The following is a 22760-nucleotide window of genomic DNA, read 5'->3' as shown; positions in this document are numbered from 1 at the left end:
TGCCAAAAGGGCAAGAAAATAAGTATGATTGAGCCGCAAACTTTACTCAGTGGTGTACCTGTAAACAAAAATAAACTGGAAGATGTAAATAAGTTGCTAGTTAAACACTTTGGCCCTACGTGGAAGGAGTTACAAACTTTGGCCTTTTATGACAATTTATTTATGTCACAAGAGTCTCTTATTGCTTCACCAGAAGAGCAAATTCAAGATTATTGCGAAGAACCATTAGATGATGCCTGTGATCTTCGTATATAAAAATCATAGAGCATTGAATCACCGTGTCGCTCGCGCGCTACTAGAGGCGCCTTTGTCGACAAATTCTTTAAAAAGCAACGTGTCAGTGGGCGTCACCGTTTACCCACACTAATTATTACAGAAGTAATGCATCTGAATAGTCTAAGCTGACAGCCAAACGTCGCATTTTGGAATTTAATGATAATGACCCTTGACTAACTTTCGTCTCTAGTCCGGCCGCGCGCGAAGTTCATTGCTCTGTGATAAAAATGCACGAAGGTCACCGGTACCATCTAATTTTATTACTTAAAAAACATTGCATTAAATTTTGTATTAAGTTTAAGAAAGTCATTATTTCATTTTCATGTTTAAAAAAAACTAAGTACCTACCTATTTCATTTTAATTCACTGTAACTTAAGTATAAAGTATAAAATTAAAATATCATTTCTTTCTAATTTTGTTGTTACGTTAATTTTATCCAGTTGAAAATTCTAATTTCATTTTTATGTTATTAAATTCTAATTTCATTTTTATGTATACAAAAAAAAAACTTAATTTTGTTGGGAATTAAAATTTCACTTGTTTTAATTTTGTTGATAATTAAATATTATATAATTTACTGCTTGTTTGTTAACATTTATTGATAGTGATATTGTTATCCGAACCACTATTTGAGTAACAATATCTGGTTAATTAAAAACTCACTATTATTTGTAAAGGTAATATATTGTAAAATAAAACTTAAAACATTGAAATAAACATAAAATAAAACGTAAATTCTAACTTCTCTTAACTTTGTGTGGGTAATGTGAAAAAAAAACAATTGACACTCATCTCTTAAAAATTAACTTTTTTTATAAGCTGCCAGTGCGCTAACAAAACAAACATTCCGGCGGCCAAGGACGATTTAAGTCCTTAAAATTGTGTAAACAAAGAAAATAAAAATCGTACGTGAAATAAACAAAGAAAATATTAAACTACTGGTTTTTAGGCTTATCTTAGGGCAAAGGGCATAATTTTAAGATTGGTTTCGTGAAAACTATCTTTGTACTATAATGTTACAACATTTTTTATGCCATCTAACCCTGAGTGCTTTTGAAAGATGTCCCAAAAGCCATTTTCCTAGTGGCAGCGTGTTATCCTTAACTATCGTATAATCCAAAATATCTGTTGATTATTTAAACTTAGTTGATGTCCCCTATGCAGAGATTTCAAATGTGCATTTGTAACAATAAGTTTTAAAAGAGCGCAATCATTACTTGAGGATTTTCACTTTACATATATACTTAAGAGTTTCTGCATAAAGGAGATGAACTCCTACACGAACAATACCTTCGACAATAAATAGACTAAGCTTAAATATTAATACTAAGTTTTTGAACCTGGTTAGCTGATAGGTAACAACTTAAAGATCTCATTTCCAAAGGAAATGGATTGTGACATTTTGATACAACGATTCATGAAGTTCTTTCGTAGTCATATAATCAGGCTCAGTAAATGTTTATTTTACTAATCCTAGATATTAATATTTTAAAATTCGACAATATGCAGTAACATGTAAACGTTAGGTTGAGAATCTATTCAAATAAAAAGTTACATATATTTTCTATACAATTAACATTGGATAAGATGTTAGTGGTATACTTCATTTCTAAATCTATTAAAGGAATGTCGACAGAAATATATTTAATTTCATTTTCATCGTATTAAATTTGAGTGCCATTCCACCATAATCTTGACTGTTGAAATTCACTGGAATATAGTCCATGTGATGTGATATGAGCGATATTGTAGAACCAACGTGGTACCATTGGTTACTTATAGTGAGTGATAAAACTTTAGATATGCGGTTTACAATGAACGTAGTCCACTGGTTTGGAATTTAACGCAACCATGACAAAACTATGGTGGTAGCTTATGGTGTATGTGTCTTTATGACAGGCTTATACATGTTGGCAAGTTCAGCTAAGAGTGATGCACCACAGAGTTTTAGGCGTGGAAGACATATTTGTTTTACCGGGGCAAACTTAGATTTTGCGGTCACAAGGCGGACTCTTACTTGACAATCATCTGCCAAGACTCTGAGATACAACACTGCAGCACAAGATGCATCACTAAAACCATGCAGCTCCCGTCTACATGTGTCATCAGAAACTTGGAACCATAGTGGGAACTGTATGTTTTCAATGCGCTCCAATTAATAGCTCGAATAGATCTCGAGAAGATTATTTCCAGGTGATGCAGGGATTGGAGATAACACCACTATAGTGCTTGAAAACCACTTTGTAATGGAAATCCACCTCGAGTTAAAAGTCTTGTTGAAGAGAATATCAAATATTAAGTTCATCGTTCAAAGATTTTCCTTTTTCAGTTGCAGCTTTTCCGTAGAATAATACTTGGTATAGATATTAAGACTTGCTATAGCTTGGTACTTAGACTCGTTGGCCTAAGGACAGTATGGTGAGGTAAGTAGTATACCTTATGTGCATCTAATTCCTTTTCAGGAACCATCATCATATAACCTTGTGATTCAAACTGTTTGAAGAATTTGTTATATGCTTTCTTGAAATCAGGCTTATGTGTAAAACGTTTATACTTCTGTTGTAAGCGACTGACAGCAAGAGGTTTGATAACATCAAGGCTTGTGGGTGGATCATTCTTCAGTTGGATTGGTGGTAACCGCACGACGTGTCGCTCGACATCATTTCGAGTGTGAGTATTTTTAAAGGGTTCTTCACATTGCTTTTCTAATTTAGTCGTCGGTTTTTTGTGGGGTAATTTCTCTTCTATCTCCCAGGATCTTCTGAGTAACTGATCCTTCTCAACTTTAGTATGCATAGCGAGTATATCGTGTTCGTATGCTGTTGAATCAGTTTGTGAAACTCTGCCTGATATTAACCAACCAAGGCGAGAGTTGAGTGCGATAAGAGAATTACACTTGTGTAAGCCTTCTAGGAGAATGTGTGCATGCACGTCGGCACCGAGAAGAACATCTATAGACCCTGGCTTGTGAAAGTTTGGATCAGCGAGATCCAACTGCATAGATGAAGGCCAAGTATCTTGTGGCAATTCCCGTGAAGGCAACAATGAAGTGAGTTTCTTTAAAACATAGGCATTAACCTTAAAGGTTGATGTGTGATCTTTTGTTGAATGGACTGTAAGTGAGACCATAGATTTTGAAGTTACCACTGATGTATTAGAGATTCCTGAGATTTTGCCTGTAATTGGAGTACGGTTAAGTTTCAACAACTTCACAGCTGCTTCGGAGATAAATGAACCCTGAGACCCCTGATCAATCAGAGCTCTTAACGAGTGAGTACCGCTGTTCTGTGACTCAACATTAATTATAGCCGTAGGTAGAATAACCAGGGAATCGTTTGCTTCAGCTTTCAGGTTCACACTTATATTGCAGGAGGTTTTCTGCGTAGTGCTGTTTTCTGAGGTGCAGCTTGGGGTATCTTTCTCTTTATCAGGTTCAATTGACTTCTCATCCTTAGGTGCGGTGAGATGAAGTAAAGTATGATGACGTCGTCTGCACCTTTTGCAAACTGTACTCTGTCTGCAGTTAAATACTGAATGTCCTTTCACTAGGCAGTTAAAACATAAGTTGTTTTTCTTTATAAAATCTTGACGTTCAGGAACAGGGAGAAAGGCAAAATCTTTACAGTGGCAAATATAATGGTTCTGTGAGCAGTAAGTGCAAGTAATATCAATTTCAGTGGCAAAGCTTTTGACGTTAGTTACTTTATGTTGAACGGGTTTTGGAGTGCTTCTTAGTGGAGGTTGTGCTATATTCACCATTTCCATAGCTCGGAATCGTTTTTCGAGAAAACTGATTAAATCCTCATATGTTGGAATGCATGTGGAATTTTCTAAAGATTGTTCCCAAAGCTTGTGAGATTCAAGGTCTAACTTTGAGACTAATATGTGAACGATTATTGCATTCCAGGAATCGACATTCAAGTTTGTGAGGGACGTGAGACATTGACTTGAGGTATCCAAAAGATCTTTTATACCCTTTGCGGACTCCGAGGTCAATGTCCTTTGACTCAAAAATCGAGTGAGGATATTGTTGACAATCATTCTTTTGTTTTCATATCGATCATTCAATTTTTTCCAAGCATCATCGTAGTTAGCTTCAGTAAGCGAGTAGTTTTTCAGCAGTTGTTCGGCTTCTCCGGATAGACTAGACTTAAGATAATGATGTTTTTCGATTTTAGTCAAACGATTGTTATCATGAATCAGTGAGCGAAATAAGTCTCTAAAACTCATCCACTGGTTATAATCGCCTGAAAATTGAGGTATTGAAATCGGTGGGAGCTTTGGCCTCATCTTAGGACTTTCAGAGTATGTGTGAGAATTCGAGGTTTCACCTTGATCAAGTTTAAATTCATATAACTTATCCTTAAGCCAAGATAATAACTCCAAATAACATTCTTCAGTTTGCTCGAAGTTTTTCTCCAAGTCTAAGCCATGTTCCGATTCTAAAATTTCAACGTCTACAAGTCCAGAAAGAGTATCATATATCTTAGTATAATTAGTCCAATAATCCTGTAACACCTCCATACGTGAATCTAAAAACCCTCTTGTTCGTTTGTCTAAAGCACATTTTTTCGAATTCGTAAGTAACTTTTCAATCTTAATCGAATTTTGAATAATTTGTGTTACATATTGTTTAATGTTCTTATTAGCCATGTTGTATAGATTTCACAAATTAAGTAGGCAAGTATGAAAAGAAGACAGCAAAAATGTTCACTACACGGCGTCAAAGTTCGGGAATAAACAAAATACAAGTGCAATATCACTTCTAGAAATTAAGTTAAAACAGTTCAATATTGTACTAAGTTCTTTCTCACTTTGATTTTTATAACAGATTTTACTGAAAAGGTCCTTGTTAATTGTAAGATTGAAACAATATTTGCAGTCTTTCAACTAGAAAATAAGTGTTTTTACTCACGAATTCCGCTAAGTCTGTAACTAACACTTTGCACTTTTACTCACAGTTCATCCGGTTCCGTATGGACCAAATGGTTAATTAAAAACTCACTATTATTTGTAAAGGTAATATATTGTAAAATAAAACTTAAAACATTGAAATAAACATAAAATAAAACGTAAATTCTAACTTCTCTTAACTTTGTGTGGGTAATGTGAAAAAAAAACAATTGACACTCATCTCTTAAAAATTAACTTTTTTTATAAGCTGCCAGTGCGCTAACAAAACAAACAATATCACTAACAATACCCCAGTGGTGTCAAATAAAAATAATACTTACTCATGATATTGTTTAGTGACAACCCTTATTTTACTTTTTTTTTATTAGTATCAAACATGGCTATTTGTCATTGGCTTGGAATCAAAGGTGGCTATTTGTCTATATCTCAGGTTCAAATATGGTTATTTTCAAAGTTCAGTATCAAATGTGGCTATCTGCACAAAATAAACACCTGCCGTATCTAAACATTCAACTTTAATACAGACTTTGAGTTAAATTGTAAATTCTTTAATGATAATTTTGTCTTGCAAACAAAAATTTTGATGTAAAAATGAAAAACAGTCCTAAAGGGTTTATTTTTTATATTGTCACTTTTCAGCCATAACTCAGATAGCCGATTTTGATCCTACACGACTCATATATAATATATATGAGATTAGACAGATTGAGTAAGCTTCGAGATGGGTGTGTGTGTGCGTGTGTGTGTATAAGATACTAACTCAACAATAAACAATAAATAAATACTATGTATTTCTTATAAAATAAAGTATTGGATATATAATGGAGATATGGATGGACTTATTAAATGGAGTATATGGATGTCTATCTATTTATATAGATAGACACAGGACAATCAGAGAAAGTTTCTTTCTCATCATGCCCTTCATCAAATTTGCTTAATATACTTGCTTTCATTCATCCTCTCCACATGATCAATCTAAGCATTCCCATTTCTATTCATATCACTTAAAATAATAATTTCCTTCATAACTCATTACCTATATAAATCAAAGAATCAGTTAAACCTTTTTATTTCTTATCACTGTCGCTTGCACTATCGGCTTCACTTTCACTATCTGTTGTATCGCTACAACTTTCAATTACAATTTGATGTTTCCTATTAGTATTCACAAATATTTCATCAGTGTTTGTTTTGATCTCTTGTTTATCCTCAAACTCCTTAGGCCACACCTTACATTGTTTGTAATATTTGATTGAATCTTTATTTAATATATTCACTATTTCAGCTTTCACTTTGTTGCCTTCAGCTATAGGTTCTACGAGTATATAATCACCCCTTTTCACCCATATGTTCTTCCGGAACTTTGTTGGCATTGATACTAGGTAAACTTCCCCTGATGGTGTGGTCACCTGAAATTTTTTTATTTTTTTTTATACCTACCTACATGAAACTGTGTGACATGTGTTTCCTGGCACATTTGAATCAGGTAATATCCTCTCTCTATATTTTTTCCATGAATGCTGTAGAAGGCGAAAAAGGAAAGGGTAATAAACTTGGGATTCTTCTCGTAAGCGATAGGCTAGCAACCCGTCAGAATTTGAATCTTAATTCCATCATTACGCCATAGAGCTGAATGTGACATTTTAGCCTTTATAAGACTGTTGGATCTGCCTACCCCACAAGGGGTATAGACGAAACTCCCGCTAGTTGACACTTGCAGAGACTGATAAGATTTTTTAGTTTCAACAGCACAAACAAGCATTCATTTATGTAGGTAGTTTGTTTGGTTATGTTCTAGAAAAAATCTAGAATATTAAATTTTATTATGGACATATTAACTTCATGCTAGAATTAGATCGAATTTACCTCGTGTAGATTGTTTCCTACACTTTTCAACAATTTGACCACTGTTTGATTTTCTTTTGGTAATTCGAAATCGTCCCAAAGAGCTTCGTTGAAAACGTGTTTCCTTTTGGTAACTTTTGACATATTGCACAATAAAATTATGAGAATTATTTCACTCGGGTGGCACAACTTCTATGACGGTATTTTAATAAAATCCAAAATAAATTATAAAATACAATCACTTTAAATTGTACAGTACACGTTCGGTTGGATGACTTGGATGTGACAGTGACAAGTGCAAGCAGTGCAGCAGTGGCAGGCCACAGGTGATAGCGGAAGAATCGTCAATTTTGACATTGACACATTTCTGAACCGATCAATGAACATATGTTCAGCCCGATTGCTCCTTGCTCTGCCTAGTCAGTCAGATTTTTACACGAAACGACATCATCAGTTTAAATACTAACCGATTGTCTTAAGGTGAGCTAAAACATCGTGAGGAAAGCTGCACATTCAAGCAATTGTATGTGTTACTATGATCGATCCAATACTGGTAAGGTTCCCTTGCAAAGGTTGCGAAGGTCAGACGGGAGTCGCTGCGCGTAAATATCTGACTCATCTAATCCAGGATCCATGGTCTAAGGTACACTCCGGGGTCCTCTCCAGAGTGGTGAGGATACAACCGGGACTAAAGCCAGGAGTGAGAAGACTCAAATCGTCAGTTGAATCTGTAAAATTTTCTTACATCGTATAGGTAATATGTTGCATTTGTAGTTATGTATGAAACAGGGTTTTCACAATTTTCAAAGACACCGCATCGTGATGGGCTTATTCTAGCATATGGCATACATTAACCGTTAAGTGCGTGTGGTTCCGAGCACTTTAGAATAGTACCACTCCATATCTTTCCCATTGATGTCTTAAAAGGCGACTAAGAAAAACGCTGACGCACACATAATCTCGTTTATATCCCTTGCGGGGCAGACAGGGCCAACAGAGTCGAAAAGACTGACAGGCCACACTCACCTGCATGGCTATATGACAGAATCGATATTCAAGTAGTGATAGGTTGCTAGCCCATCGTCCAAAACAAGAATCCCATGTTTTTACGACATCTAAGGGAAAGAGATGGATTGGTTCTATTTTTTGTCTTTTGGTGGCGGGAACCACATGGCACATTATATACATTTGTTGGTACATTTTCTGAAATAAAAATGCGAGTTTACTAAATTGACTTTTATTTTCATATTGTATAGTTACAAGTATAAAACTGTAAAATCAGTCGCAATATCTTTCCGTGTGACAATTTTGTACTAATTAAATACCTATTAAAGCTATTAACTTAAGAGAAGTTAGGAAATAGCATATCAAGTTACTGAACACAGTCCTTTTAATTTATATCTTATTTTATTATGTTGTAAAATTATATAATTTAGGAAAGTACACACGGCCCAGGAGACCTGTGCTACCTCTCGCTAAACAAAAATGTATGTATATGTTTGTGTTTATGTACAAATTGGAAACCAAACTCCTTTATAAAATATATTACCTTCATAGCGTTCCGTAAATAAGTGGAAGAAATTTTCATTTCTTTCTGAAGGTAAGACGAAAGCTTATAAACTCGATTGATTTAAACAAATTCGAATTATTTGATATTTGATCTCTTAATCCTGCAATAATAAATGGGAGTTTGTAATGTGTGTTTGTCACGCAAAAATATAGATTTTCATGAAACTTTGCTACACGGTAATATATCTTAGACATTGGAATAAATTATAGAGATTTAAGGCGGAAAAGTCGCGGGCTATAGTTTTGTATAGTAGGAGTATGAGAGTGTGGTTTCCAATTAGCACTTTCTTTCGTGCTTATAATAAAAATTTTAATACAATTTTGAATAAACTTGTCAAATGAAATTGAGCAGTTACTTTACATGTCGATGTTGCCATGAGCATGAATATGCGTTTGCGCATATATGAATAGTATAGTTGTATTAAGGGAAGCTAAATACCTAAACTTAGGTAGTTTTAATTTTTAAAACTATAATATAGGTAAACAATCATAATTAGTCGGTATATTTACATCAGCAATAAGTTTATTGTGTTTTCAAAATGTATATACAGATATATACATACCTTCTTGCACATGATATTCATAATACAAATTATAGACTATTTACAGGACAATCATAACAATTTGACAAAAAGATTTAATACACAGTTAAGTAAAACATAATATCAGTATGGCAACATCTGAGATCTTTTGTATAGAAAAAATTAATGTTGCCATTATCAATTTTTCGGTTTACTTTTTGTCAAACTGATTTGTATTAAAAAAATAACATAACGTAAACAAGTGTTAATGTTGCAAATAACCTATCCCCATTTCTTACATGTAATTAACATACATCACCATCATGCCTTTCACCCGGAGGGTAGGGTAGGCAGAGACTGTACCTTTCTATTTGCGATCCCTACTTATTTTTCTTCATCCATATCTATTAATCTTTTTAACCAAGCTCGTCAGTTAAGGGTACTCTTGCCTTTGCCAGATCATTCCCGACTTAATATAAAAGTCTAGATTTTGCGCGGGTTTCGTTGCCGTGGAAAATTCCAGATAACAAAGCCTATATTTTAACGGAACGTATATTCTATAACTGTGCCAAATTTCGTGAAAACCAATCCAGTTTTTTAGTTTTTTGAGTTCATTCGTTACAAACATACAAAAATACAAATCTTTTCTCTTTAATATTAGTGTGGATTTACAATGTTCCATATTTAAATACAAAAACCCAATCATACACTTACAAATTCTTGGTCTCAAATATATTTCATTCAAATATATTTGGTTCTTATATGTATGTATGTAACAGGCGGGTCATGTTTTTGCTGTTAGCTTAAAAAAAACTATACCCTGCCGAATTATTTCTCAGGAAGGGTTAAGATTTTCCTACTATACTGGCTCGTTCGCAGACTTTCAACAGCACGACACTTAAATTAACTTACAAACTAACTTAAATAACCCCCTGTCTTTAAATTTAATTTACGTAATATTAACATACGTATTGTAAAAATGGCAGTGATTCTTTTGGAATAGCTTTTCGAAACTATCAATTCTATATATCTAATTAAATATATTCAAGGCCATACATTTGACACACAAATAATACTTGCACTAATAAGATAACATGCTAAAGCTCTTTTGAGATACCTGCCTTCTTAAAAATTATAAAAAAAAATGTATGTATTAACTACGTTTTGGGATTTAAATATTATACTCAAATGGCTAGTATATTGCTCCTAATATGAGCTATAAAATTGCTACTTCTACTACAAGACAGAATATCGGTTTCAAGCTAAGACGTCAAATTACGTCACATGTGACGCAAATCACACATTCATTAGGTGCCTAACTAACTTCACCAATGACAGCTTTGGTGTTCGCTCGTTCACCACAAAAGCTATACTTGAACATTTCCATATCGTATACGGACCTAAAAAAAAGATGGACGAAATCTAACCAGTTTTTATTTATAGTCTATTTCTTTAGGTAGTGAAATTAAAGTAGATAGTACAATCTTGAAATGTCTTAGAATTAAAAAATACATTTATTGTTGAAAAATAAATTTAATAGCCAAAGTAATTCATACTGGCATCAGTTATTTTTTTTTTTTTGTTGTCTTATCATGACTACAAATTAATAACCTTTTTTTGGAAAAAGACAACTATCACGACTGTTTGCCTTTATTTCACTACCTAAAGAAATGAACTATACGTGAGTGTTCCCGTATATCAACCAATTACCCACTTCGTAATGTAAAATTTTGACTAGGTTTCTTTAAATAAGTAATTACCGAATTTTAAGGGAAATTTTACCATGAACAACTAGGAACACCATTGTAATTTTGACTAGAATTTACATTACACTACGAATAAACAAAACATTTAACGGAATTTTATTTTACGATAGCCTAGTTTTTATCACGGGAACATCAGTTTATAGATCCGCGCAGTACTACCAGGTTTAAAAGTCGCCGCGGCAATATATCACGGCACGGAAAAGCGCAAACTACCGTCGAATCAAAAATGGAAACCTCAATAAAATAACGACCTTATCACAAGTACGTGAAACTTGTAATCCAAAAGCAAAATGTCTCTTGCTCTCTCGCTCATGATAGAGGACAGTTCAGTTCGCGGGTTCAAATGACGCGCTCTGATTGGCTCAACCGCTCAAATATTTTCGCGCCATACAAAAATTGGAATTCCTGCGCACGTAACATCGGTGTAACTTATACAAGTGGTATTGTAATACTGTATACTTTCGGTAAATGTCAGTCACCTTTTCTTTTCACATTATTAAAAACAGCGCCATCTTTGGGCTAAACGAAATACCTAATTATTTTCTTTGAAAAATCGTCCATACAATTTATAGGTCCGCACGTGTTTTTTAACCTAATTTTAAATCTAAATACTCATGGTCCGACGAATATGAACTCTTGACTAAATAGCACAACAAATGATTTAAACGCCCTTCGTCGGCTACGTACGCAAAATGTTAGATATTTTTAGATCAGTTCATGTTTTTCCTGATATATCTACCCGATTACCAAGAAGAGAGATATTACCCAGATATTTTATATTCATCACGCACGATCCGATCCGATCCGATGCGTGAACAAGCAAGGAAATAAGACGAATCAATTAATCTAAGGGAACCTTCTAGCCTAGATCACGGTTACACATCCAGTTGCCCGAATGTGCAGGTTCCCTCAATCAGCAGCAGCTTTAATTTATAAGAAACTGGAGAGCGCCCGCCCGCGTTAAACGAAAAATCCCGTTAATCTCCCGTTCCTGCGGGAATTTCCAATAATAACTTATTAGCGAACGTCTCCTAGTTACACAATCTACCTTCCTGCCAAATTTCATCTTTATTGGAGTTTTTGAGATTGCGTTATCAGTGAGAGAGTGAACGAGTGTTTTTCGCTTTTGTATATACAATTTTGACAAATAAATATTTTGAGTCATCATTAACTTCATGTTTGACATCTTGCGCACGTTTTAATTACACTAAAGGACATATAAATCCAACAATTATCAAAACACATTAAATCTTGTCATGGCCAATTACCGAACCCTGGACGATTCGATCCTGCAATTGACAGATTACCACTCCGTCACAGGGGCCCAAGATGCTTTTACGCAGTAGGAAAAATACCTTATTTGTTCTCGTAAGGCATATTATGTTCGTACTTGCATACCTACACTGCTATATTTATAAGATTTACACGTATTAAGTACAAATATATTAAGGGGAAAATTTGAAATTTTCTGTATAGAGAATAACCAAAGGAAAAAAGAATGAAGACCCCCAAAACGAAAATGAAGTATATGAAATAAAAATAAAATAAAAACCAAATATTTTCCTTCATATAAGAAATATAAGAATAACTTATTCGATGTGCTCGTCTTAACTTAAAAATATTTGTTCTTAATTCGTGCAAAACATTATCTTGGCAAATATGTGATGAAATAATTGTATCTTATGGGAATTTTTACGAAATACTCTTACACAATCTAGGTAGTCACATATCTTAGTGGACCTACCCGCAGCCCTTTTTTAAATGGTGATAAGGCATATCTCTTAACTTCCATCTCTTTCTATCTTTGAGGTTAACCACCTAGAGAATGGCGGAAGATATATTATGTCTCATCAGCGTTCGTAAATCGACCCCCTTATCAGTTTTACCTTGAGACATTTGAGCACAACGCCATCTAGTTCGCTTGCAATGTCATTAATGATTCGACGCAACACTTAGCAAAAGCATACTTCATTTGTAGTTAAGTTGATAAAACATAGATGTCGCGTCAGCAGATTGCCTTATATAAGGAAAACAGCGTCTTAATGTCAATAACATATTGTCGACTTTCATTTTGAATCTATGTACTTCGCAGGTGGAAGACTAGATATTATATGCAGATTATTTCATCACATATGTAAAATTTAAATACATTTTTGTCAACTAATCTTATATATCACTACCTTCAGTCTCAGTTCAGTTTCCGATTTCAGCTGTCTTCGTCGTTTGCTCACGAAAAAATTTTGACAAACGCTGTTTCTGTACATCGTTGTAGATTTTATTTGAGACGCGGACCTGTAAAAAATTAAAAATTACGTCTATATCCCTTCCGGGATAGACAGAGCCAACAGTCTTGAAAAGACTGATAGACTACGTTCAGCTGTTTGTCTTAATGATAGAATTGAAATTCAAATAGTGACAGGTTGCTAGCCCATCGCCTAAAAGAAGAATCCCAAGTTTATAAGCCTTAGTCACCTTTCACGACATCCATGGGAAAGAGATGGAGTGGTCCCATTGTTTTTTCTATTGGTGCCGGGAACCACACGGCACTGTCATCATCTATGAATCTATATATAATCCATTTCTTTAGGTTAACAACTTTTTGTTGCACAATATCGTTAATAGCAAAGGTATTTATATATATTTTGATTTATTTTTCTTATGACCATAAATTTACATTTTCAAATTTGTTTTTCAACGAAAAGACCTATCAAGGTTGTCAACCTTTATATCAGTAGCTAAAAAAATGGACCATAGTAGGTATCTTCTTCTTCGTCGTTACTTTTTCCCACTTTCTACGTGGGGTCGGCACAGTATGTTAGTTTTCCAATTACTTCTGTCAATTGCCATCTTACTGGTCACTCCCTTTCTCCTTTACGCCGTCCATCCACCTCTTTTTCGGTCTTCCCCTATTCTCGGACCGTAGTAGGTATAAATTATATAATTGATCGAAGTTTCTAATAGTCACCTCGTCCAATAGTTTCTGTACCGCCCTGTAGATGGGCGCGGCTTTTGTTTTTCAACGAAAAGACCTATCAAGGTTGTCAACCTCTATTTCAGTAGCTAAAAAAATGGACCGTAGTATATCCTACTACTATTATAAAGGCGAAAGTTTGTATGGATGTATGGATGTTTGTTACTCTTTCACGCAAAAACTACTGAACCGATTACCATGAAATTTGGTATGTAGGTAGCTGAAGACCCAGAATAACACATAGGCTACTTTTTATCCCAGAGTTCCCGCGGGATTGATAGGGTTTCCATGCGGACGAAGTCGCGGGCGGCCTCTAGTATCATATAATTGATCGAAGTTTCTAATAGTCACTCACCTCGTCCAATAGTTTCTGGACCGCCCTGTTGTGGGGCGCGGCTTTGCCCGCCTGCCGCAGGTCCGAGAGCGCCGCGTCGTAGTTTTTGAGAGCGAAATTCGCCTGCGCTCGTCTGTATAAAGCTTTCTCGTTGCGCGCCTCTATTTCTAGTACCTGTAGTTTGGCGAGAATTTAATCAAATATATTAAAGTAAAACACACAAAGATGAAGAGAAGTGGAGAGAGTTATGAATGTGGATGAAGCGAAGGAAGTATGCAGAGATCGTGGTAAGTGGAAAGATGTAGTCTTTGCTCCGGGAAAGAGGCGTGATTTTATGTATGTATGTACACATAAAGATAAGATAAATAATTAAGAAGCCAAAACTAAAAGAAAGAATAAGGCATGTGTGGTATCACTTACAAAATTTAACTCATTTCTTTTTATACTGGTGTTATAAAGAGAATTATATTTTGGTTTAGTATTTATTTTTGTTGATATAAAAATAAATTGAAGAACTTCTAGACCAATTAATGAAATAAGGTCTAGTTTTAGTCATTCTTATCATTTAGACTATATCATTCAAATTCCCATGGGAGCAAAGTTCCAAAGTCTTGGAATGAATTTTGATCTTGCCATAACTCACCTCATCACAAGATTTAATACAAGCGTCATGGTCCTCTAACTTTCTATAGCACGCCGCTAAATTAAGATGGCACTGTAGTTTGTATGTCGTAGTTGTGTCACACACTGTAATATTAAAAATGATTGGTAGTCACTAAGGCATTCGACTCTATTAATCAAACTGTTATTTGCAAAAACTAGAAAATTAATATATTTAAATAACAGCTCGGAATACGATCGAATCATGTTCCACTTGCAGGATTAGAATGGTTATAATTGGAGATTGGATGAGTTTTTCTGTATTGATTTAGCACGGCGTACCGCAAGGATGCTTACTTGGGCCTTTGCCTTTTTTGTTCATGTCGTCGCTCCATCGTTGTATTGGCAAGATCGTGATATGCCCAGGCACATCGAAATACGCTGCCACTTAAAGAGATCAAGATGCGCTTGACCAAAATTTGAGCAAAACGACGAGAATGGCATTCGTCTATTTTCCCATTTTCCCAACTCAACACTGGGTTAAACAATTCCTATCACAATATAAAATATGTTTTTGACCTCTTTGCTTTTCCGTTTCATGAACCTTTGACACGCAACACAAACGATATTCCCTGGTATATCTCGATGTTCCCGGCCACCACATCACGATCTGGCTAAATATAACGATCGGGCCACAACATTTATATACATGAAATTCCAATACGTAATAAATGATAATGATAAATAAATATTTGCCAACAAATACAGAATCAAACCTTATAATTCAAACACTGACCTTGGTCATCCTCCTGTCCCTGAATCCAGGCCAGGTACCGCAGACATTTCCTGTACTTCCTCACGGCCGCTTTGTACCGCGCGCACACAAACTGACTGTTGCCGCTGCTCTTCACGTCCCTGATGCGGAGTACCAGTTGTTCTAGCTGGATAAAATGATAATTAATAGCCTTTTTTAATCTCATTATAAGATTTATGTCGCACTATCAACAAATAAGATTTAAAAAAAAAACCACTTCAAAATTAAATTTAACGTAAATTTTTCATCATGCCCTGGTTAGAATCCGAACCTGGAACCAGCTGCTACAGTTGACGCAAAAAGATGACAATAAGACGAAAATGCAACGACATTCATTGTTGGTTGAGTATGTATTTAATTGATCATTGTCCCTAACAAATAAATATTCTGTGAAAATTTTAAGCGTCTACCTGTTACTATTATTAATATTGAGCTTTCAATCTCTGTCTACCTCGCGAGGGATATAGACGTGACTATATGTATGTACATATAAAACACACTACATTGGAATATACTGTTAATGCTGTTAGAGGGTCAGGTCAAAAGTACCCGAAACCGCCGAGCTTGCATGAAGAGAGTTATGAATGTGGATGAAGCGAAGGAAGTATGCAGTGATCGTGGAAAGAGGTAGTCTCTGCCTACCCCTCCGGGAAAGAGGCGTGATTTTATGTATGTCTACTTCGCAAAGGATATAGGCGTGACTATATGTATGTACATATAAAACACACTACATTGAAATATATCGTAGTTAAATGCTGTTAGAATGATACTGACGGGCAAATGATGCAAGTCGCGGAAGTCCTCAGGGTGCTCTGGCAGTTTATCCGCTGTTCCGTCACAGCAACACACGTCCCAATCGCCCTGGATCTCACCACAGTCTTCTACGACGCAGTCCTGCAAATACGGACTTTTGTAATGCTTTCGACAGTATTGATCATAATATAGTAATTCACTTGATAACACAAGTCCCAAACGCCTTGGATCTCCCCACAGTCTTCTATGATGCAATCCAGCAAATACGGATTTTTGTAAGGCTTTCGACAGTATTGATCATTATATACATCGTATTTTTAACAGCCATGTAGAAAAAGGTGGTTCTCAGTTGTCCTGTATGTATGTAAGGTTGATTGGAAGAGATTTCTTTAGCGATAAGTCCGCCTTTGTACCTCATTACCAGTGTTTTTTTTTCTGTTCTTCTATTTCTTATGGTGCAATAAATAGTCTATCTATCTATATATGTATGTTTGAACGCGATTATCTTGCGTTTTGCTGAACCGTTTTCAGAAAATGTTTGTTAAACTTAACGAGATTTTAGAAATTTAACCTTCTTCAAAAAAAGGAGGATATTGGAAAAAAGGAATTATTTGCTTTCCTTACACCAAGAAAGTAGGTAAGTGATAGTTAGTATTAAGGTGAGTAAGTAGATTTTATCATAGTTGTATTCTTATTTCGGCTGTTGTTTTCGATTAATATAATTTTTTATTTTTTTTTACAATTTCTTTATGAATTGACATGAAAATAAAGTTACATTATTTGATAACATTAATCTCGAACTTGCTTTGGTCCAGACCAGACAGAATAGAGCCATCAAAGTAAAAGAGGAAGTGTTTATTGATGAAGGTTACTTACATGCATTCCAACAAATGTCAATACTTATTATATCAAATCAAAGTAGTTTTGGAATTCATGAAAGTTTGTTGCCGTTTATCAAAGAGTAAGTCACCACTCCATTACTATCCCGAGGATGACGTTAAAGGCGACAAAGGGTTATAAACTTGGGATTCTTCTTATGGACTAGCAAGCTCACACTATTTGAATCTCAATTCTATCATTAAGCCATACAGCTGAACCAGGTCTATCAGTCTTTTCAAGACTGTTAGCTCTGTCTACCCCGCAAGGGATATAGACGTAATTATATATATATGTGCCGTGTGAAAAAAAGAATAGGACCTCTCCATCTCTTTCCCATGGATGTCGTAAAAGGCGACTAAGGGATAGGCTTATAAACTTGGGATTCTTTTTTAGGCGATGGGCTAGCAACCTGTCACTATAAGAATCTCAATTCTATCACTAAGCCAAATAGCTGAATGTGGCCATTCAGTCTTTTCAAGACTGTTGGCTCTGTCTTCCCCGCAAGGGATATAAACGTGACCATATGTATGTATGTACCTATTTACTCTCACTGCTTTACATACCACTGTCGGTCGCCCTAATTCGCAGTCAGTCTCCGCTTGCAACTCCAGGACCACTCCGAGCCCGGCCAGAACTCTGCCAAAGACCACGTTGGTGCCGTCCAGCTGCGGACACAGCACCGTCGTGATGCAGAACTGGGAGCCGTTCGTGTGTGGCTTGCCTTTGTTCGCCATGCTTAGGACGCCTGCTTCGTGCTGGAGGATAAAAGTTTTTAAGTCTGTGATTAATTTTTTTTTTAATTCTTTTTTTGGACGATGGGCTGGCTACCTGTCACTATTTGAATCTCAATTCTATCATTAAGCCAAATAGCTGAACGTGACCGTTCAGTCTTTTCAGGACTGTTGGCTCTGTCTACCCCGCAAGGGATATGAAGTGACCATATGTATGTATGTATGTATAAAAAAATGAAACAAAGTAAATGGTTTTTTACCAAATATTCCAGATATGAGAATGCAAGAAAATGCTTGTTCTATAAAAATTCTTCATAACAACTGACTTATTACAACCAATAATAATTTGGAATTGATGAACTAAGTAATTAACTGACTGATTAACTAAAACAAGTAGTAGTACCTTTAAAATAAAGTTTTCGTCCGGGAATGTCTCTCCGTATATACTCTCTCCGCCTGTACCGTCGCCATTTATAATGTCTCCACCTTGGACCATGAATTGTGAAATCGCTGAAAGTATTAAATTTTTTTAAAACACACATCTTGACATGTATCAAATTAAACCAAGAAGTAATCTGCTCGTACAAACATACATAATAGTCACATCTAGCCCTTGTGGGGCAGAGAGAGCCAACAGATTTGTAAAGACTGAAAGGCCATATTCAGCTGTATGGCTTCATAATGGAATTGAGATTCAAATAGTTACAGGTTCCCAGAATCTCAAGTTTATACGCCTTTCCCTTAGTCGCCTTTTAGGACATCTATGGGAAAGATATGGAGTGAGAAACCACACAGCACTTAATAATATTTGTAAGGATTTTTCACTAACAAAATGGAATAACAATCTCATTAGTATGTAATGAACACAAGAGTATGAATGAAAGGTGCGTAAATTTTACTAACCCTTATGGAATTTTGTGCCCTTGTAACAAAGAGGTTTGTTGAATATCCCGATACCTTTCTCCCCTGTGCATAGAGCTCTAAAGTTTTCTGCCGTTTTCGGCACTATGTCTGCTCTCAACTCAATGACGATGCGGCCAGCTGTAAAATAAACTCATGTCAGGTCATTTATAAATTAAAATTTTACTAATACTCGCTTTTACCTGCTACCCTATTTCCTTCTCCATACCATACATGACATTTACAAAGCAAATGTTTATCCCAAGTAATATTACGAACTAGTAATATTGAGAAAGTAAGTTTATTTATTTGTAACCTCTTTATGGGTTATATACTGTATTAATCTTCTTAAAATATCATGTATATACATATAATTGAAAGTATAGAGAATAACCTGAGAGAACATTGGGTACCCCAGTAAAACTACTGTTCCCGCAGGATTTTCAAAAAACATGTATTCTATTTCGCACTTTTGTGGGGTGCATTTAATTTATTGCTATTTGTAGGTGATGATAATTTCGTAATTTGTGAATGGCGCTAAATTCACACAGATGAAGTTGCGATTAAAAACTGGCTAGCAGCAAATTAAAAAATAACAGACAAATAGTATGAGGCCAAAGTATCTACAATGTTTTGTTTGGAACTATACAATGGATATATTAATTTATTCATTGCTATAAATAACAATAGGTGAGTAAGACAGAGGCACATGTCTACAAAACTATGAAACACAAATAGATTTATTTTCAAAAATGGATACAAGGTTATAAACTTATTGGCGTCAACATTACTTTAGTCTAATAATATCTACTATCGCTTAAAAAGCACCTGTGTAGAAGAAGCTGTGTAAGAAACTACACATGGGAATTTTCACCAGACATCAACTTACGAAATATAACCATGAATAAGACTCTTATAAGAAAGAACTTAGAAATATAAGCACTTTCAAATTGGACCAGCATTGCTATTATTGATAAGGATAATGTCATATGTTCTCACTTTCCGTATATCTGAAACTAGCTTTTGTACAGGGCTTTGCTTCCTTGGGAATTTCCAGAAAGATCCTATGGTATTTCTAAAGGTCTATTCTATCTGTGTACCAAATTTTATCAGTTTAATATTTAATTTAACAGGCATTTACATGTGGCACTATATTGCCACAGTTGAAACCATTAAAAGAAGATTACCATAATAATTATGAACCACATTCTTCTGAACGAAAATACACTGATTCAAATAAGCCACTTTTGGTATTAAATTTAGGAACCCTCCCTATCTTCAATAAATACTTAGTACTACAGAAAGCAATATTAACCAGTTCCCACATTAAAAATTATTACCCATCCGTACTTTTTGAACAGAAATTGTGTAGAATATTATACAGTTTCTTGAAGTTCTTAGTTGTTGTTATTGTAACTATAGTTTAAACTACATATGAATTCTCATTTGAATCTATTTATGCACTGGCTATTATCATAAACAAATAATCGAGGCTAATGGATGTTATCTCTTTTCTCAATGAAAAACTTGTTGTAAGTTGAACTTATACTAAAACTTACAATAAATAAAAGCATCAAATCAATAAATAGTAATTATCTTGTCACCTTTTTCTCCATCAATCGAGATATCCAAGAAAACAAGTGGATTTCTTTGTTGTCCGTCCATTAGAGGTATCATTCTTGAGATTGATGCGGTTATCACAAAGCAAATTTAAATATAAATAATATGTCTTATTAAAGAAATCCAGCGTATGTTTGTAAGTGCTTATAACACTACATATTAAATTAGAAATCAGGTGCGGTATAGAATTAAAATGAAATCCCGACCTACAACAATGAAATGAAGAAAGATCAATTTCCGAAACCAAACTGAATGAAACTTGAAGATCACTTAACAGTGACGTTGATATAAGTAGTTTTTACTTTTTCACTGCTAATGCAAACATATACATATATTCATAATGTTATCAAAAATCTCGAATGTTTTTTAGAAAGTAAGACTGAGATAAACCAGTAAAATATGATTGTTATCAAAATTTATCCAAGACACCGTTGTCTTCATTCTTCATAACTTTCAATAAAACTCTAGTTTTGATAAAAGTTTGGAAGTCTGCCTTTGTCAGTTTTATTTTTAAGTTTGACTTCTTTTGACACTCATTTGCCATTGTCACGCACCATTTTCATGTCAGTGCGTCATTGATACGCCGTCATCTTTTCATCTTTTTATCTTTTCATACGAATTGGCAATGTAATTTTAATTCTTTTCTTATAAGACAATTGTGAGTTCTTGTGAAATAATCAAGTAAACCTGCTTTAAAGAATTTATTAAAACAGATTTATTGTTGTACCTACCTATCTTTTCGCCCGAATTAATATATGTGTCAACCTATGAAACCTGTTTTTCCATCTATAAATTGTAAATTTCGATAAATTTCAGCTCCACAATGTCGTGCTCCGCCGTATATATTCTGGACGTTAAGGGGAAGGTCCTCATTTCAAGAAATTACCGAGGAGATGTTGACATGGGTGTGATTGACAAGTTTATGCCTTTCCTAATGGAGAAAGAAGAAGAGGGTATGCTGACTCCACTTCTCCAGACCAGCGAGTGTACCTTCGCTTACATAAAAACTAACAACTTGTACATAGTGTCTACTACCAAAAAAAATGCTAACATAGCTTTGGTGTTTGTATTTTTGTACAAAATTGTTGAAGTTATGACTGAATATTTCAAAGAACTGGAAGAGGAAAGTATCCGGGATAACTTTGTTGTTATATACGAGCTAATGGATGAGCTCATTGATTTTGGATATCCACAGACAACAGATAGTAAAATTCTTCAAGAGTACATTACCCAAGAAGGCCATAAACTAGAAATGCAGCCTCGCATTCCAATGGCGGTCACAAATGCAGTGTCCTGGAGATCTGAAGGCATTAAATACAGGAAAAACGAAGTATTTTTGGATGTTATTGAGTCTGTTAATCTTCTTGCGAATTCAAATGGAAATGTGTTGCGGAGTGAAATAGTTGGCGCTATCAAAATGAGAGTCTATCTATCTGGCATGCCAGAGTTACGTCTTGGTTTGAATGATAAGGTCCTCTTTGAGAGCACTGGCAGAGGTAAATCCAAATCAGTTGAGCTGGAAGATGTGAAGTTCCATCAATGCGTGAGACTATCCCGTTTTGAGAATGATCGGACCATTTCATTTATTCCGCCAGATGGAGAGTTTGAATTGATGTCTTACAGACTAAACACCCATGTGAAGCCATTGATTTGGATTGAATCTGTAATAGAGCGTCATGCTCATTCTCGTGTCGAGTACATGATCAAGGCCAAGTCCCAGTTCAAAAGACGTTCAACAGCAAACAATGTTGAAATTATAATTCCCGTCCCAGCTGATGCTGATTCACCTAAATTCAAGACTACAATTGGAAGCGTGAAGTATACACCTGAGCAGAATGCTATAACTTGGTCTATTAAGTCATTCCCTGGTGGCAAAGAGTACTTAATGAGAGCTCATTTTGGGCTGCCATCTGTCGAATGCGAGGAAGTTGATGGAAAACCACCAATACAAGTCAAATTCGAAATCCCATATTTCACAACTTCAGGCATTCAAGTGAGATACCTTAAAATCATTGAGAAGAGTGGATACCAAGCTTTGCCCTGGGTCCGTTATATCACACAAAATGGAGACTATCAACTTAGAACTAATTAAGAGATATTATTTTATACATTCCCTTATTTATAAGTATGCACGCTGTTTATTTTATTGTTTGCAAGTTAACACTTGTTTATTCAGTGTATTATTAAATTAGTATTATGTATTAACGTTTGACAGTAATAAATGATTATTAATGAAAAATATTTTTAAATATGGATTCAATCC

At 35.0% G+C, this 22760-nt stretch overlaps 3 protein-coding genes across 3 annotated transcripts; 1 reads left to right on the top strand and 2 right to left on the bottom strand.

The window, feature by feature from the left end:
* Positions 1 to 5468: 5468 nt before the first annotated feature.
* On the bottom strand, positions 5469 to 7337 carry LOC106137219 (probable RNA-binding protein EIF1AD). Its single transcript, XM_013338018.2, has 2 exons — positions 7061 to 7337; positions 5469 to 6603 (listed from the first exon to the last, which is right to left on the bottom strand). Exons 1-2 carry the CDS (start codon positions 7181 to 7183, stop codon positions 6262 to 6264), a joined length of 465 nt encoding a protein of 154 aa, XP_013193472.1. The 5' UTR covers positions 7184 to 7337; the 3' UTR covers positions 5469 to 6261.
* A 2254-nt stretch (positions 7338 to 9591) lies between these two features.
* On the bottom strand, positions 9592 to 20731 carry LOC106137216 (peptidyl-prolyl cis-trans isomerase D). The gene is made up of 9 exons (XM_013338014.2): positions 20482 to 20731; positions 18881 to 19018; positions 18381 to 18487; positions 17810 to 18001; positions 16389 to 16508; positions 15597 to 15741; positions 14844 to 14947; positions 14222 to 14374; positions 9592 to 13187 (listed from the first exon to the last, which is right to left on the bottom strand). Exons 1-9 carry the CDS (start codon positions 20552 to 20554, stop codon positions 13089 to 13091), a joined length of 1131 nt encoding a protein of 376 aa, XP_013193468.1. The 5' UTR covers positions 20555 to 20731; the 3' UTR covers positions 9592 to 13088.
* Positions 20732 to 21052: 321 nt separating this feature from the next.
* LOC106137214 (AP-1 complex subunit mu-1) lies at positions 21053 to 22730 on the top strand. Its single transcript, XM_013338012.2, has 2 exons — positions 21053 to 21155; positions 21314 to 22730. Exon 2 carries the CDS (start codon positions 21321 to 21323, stop codon positions 22587 to 22589), a length of 1269 nt encoding a protein of 422 aa, XP_013193466.1. The 5' UTR covers positions 21053 to 21155; positions 21314 to 21320; the 3' UTR covers positions 22590 to 22730.
* Positions 22731 to 22760: the final 30 nt, after the last annotated feature.

The sequence above is a fragment of the Amyelois transitella genome, chromosome 21, assembly GCF_032362555.1.
Source record: "Amyelois transitella isolate CPQ chromosome 21, ilAmyTran1.1, whole genome shotgun sequence".
In the NCBI taxonomy this organism is placed as follows: domain Eukaryota; kingdom Metazoa; phylum Arthropoda; class Insecta; order Lepidoptera; family Pyralidae; genus Amyelois; species Amyelois transitella.
This window is presented reverse-complemented; position numbering and strand designations above follow the sequence as displayed.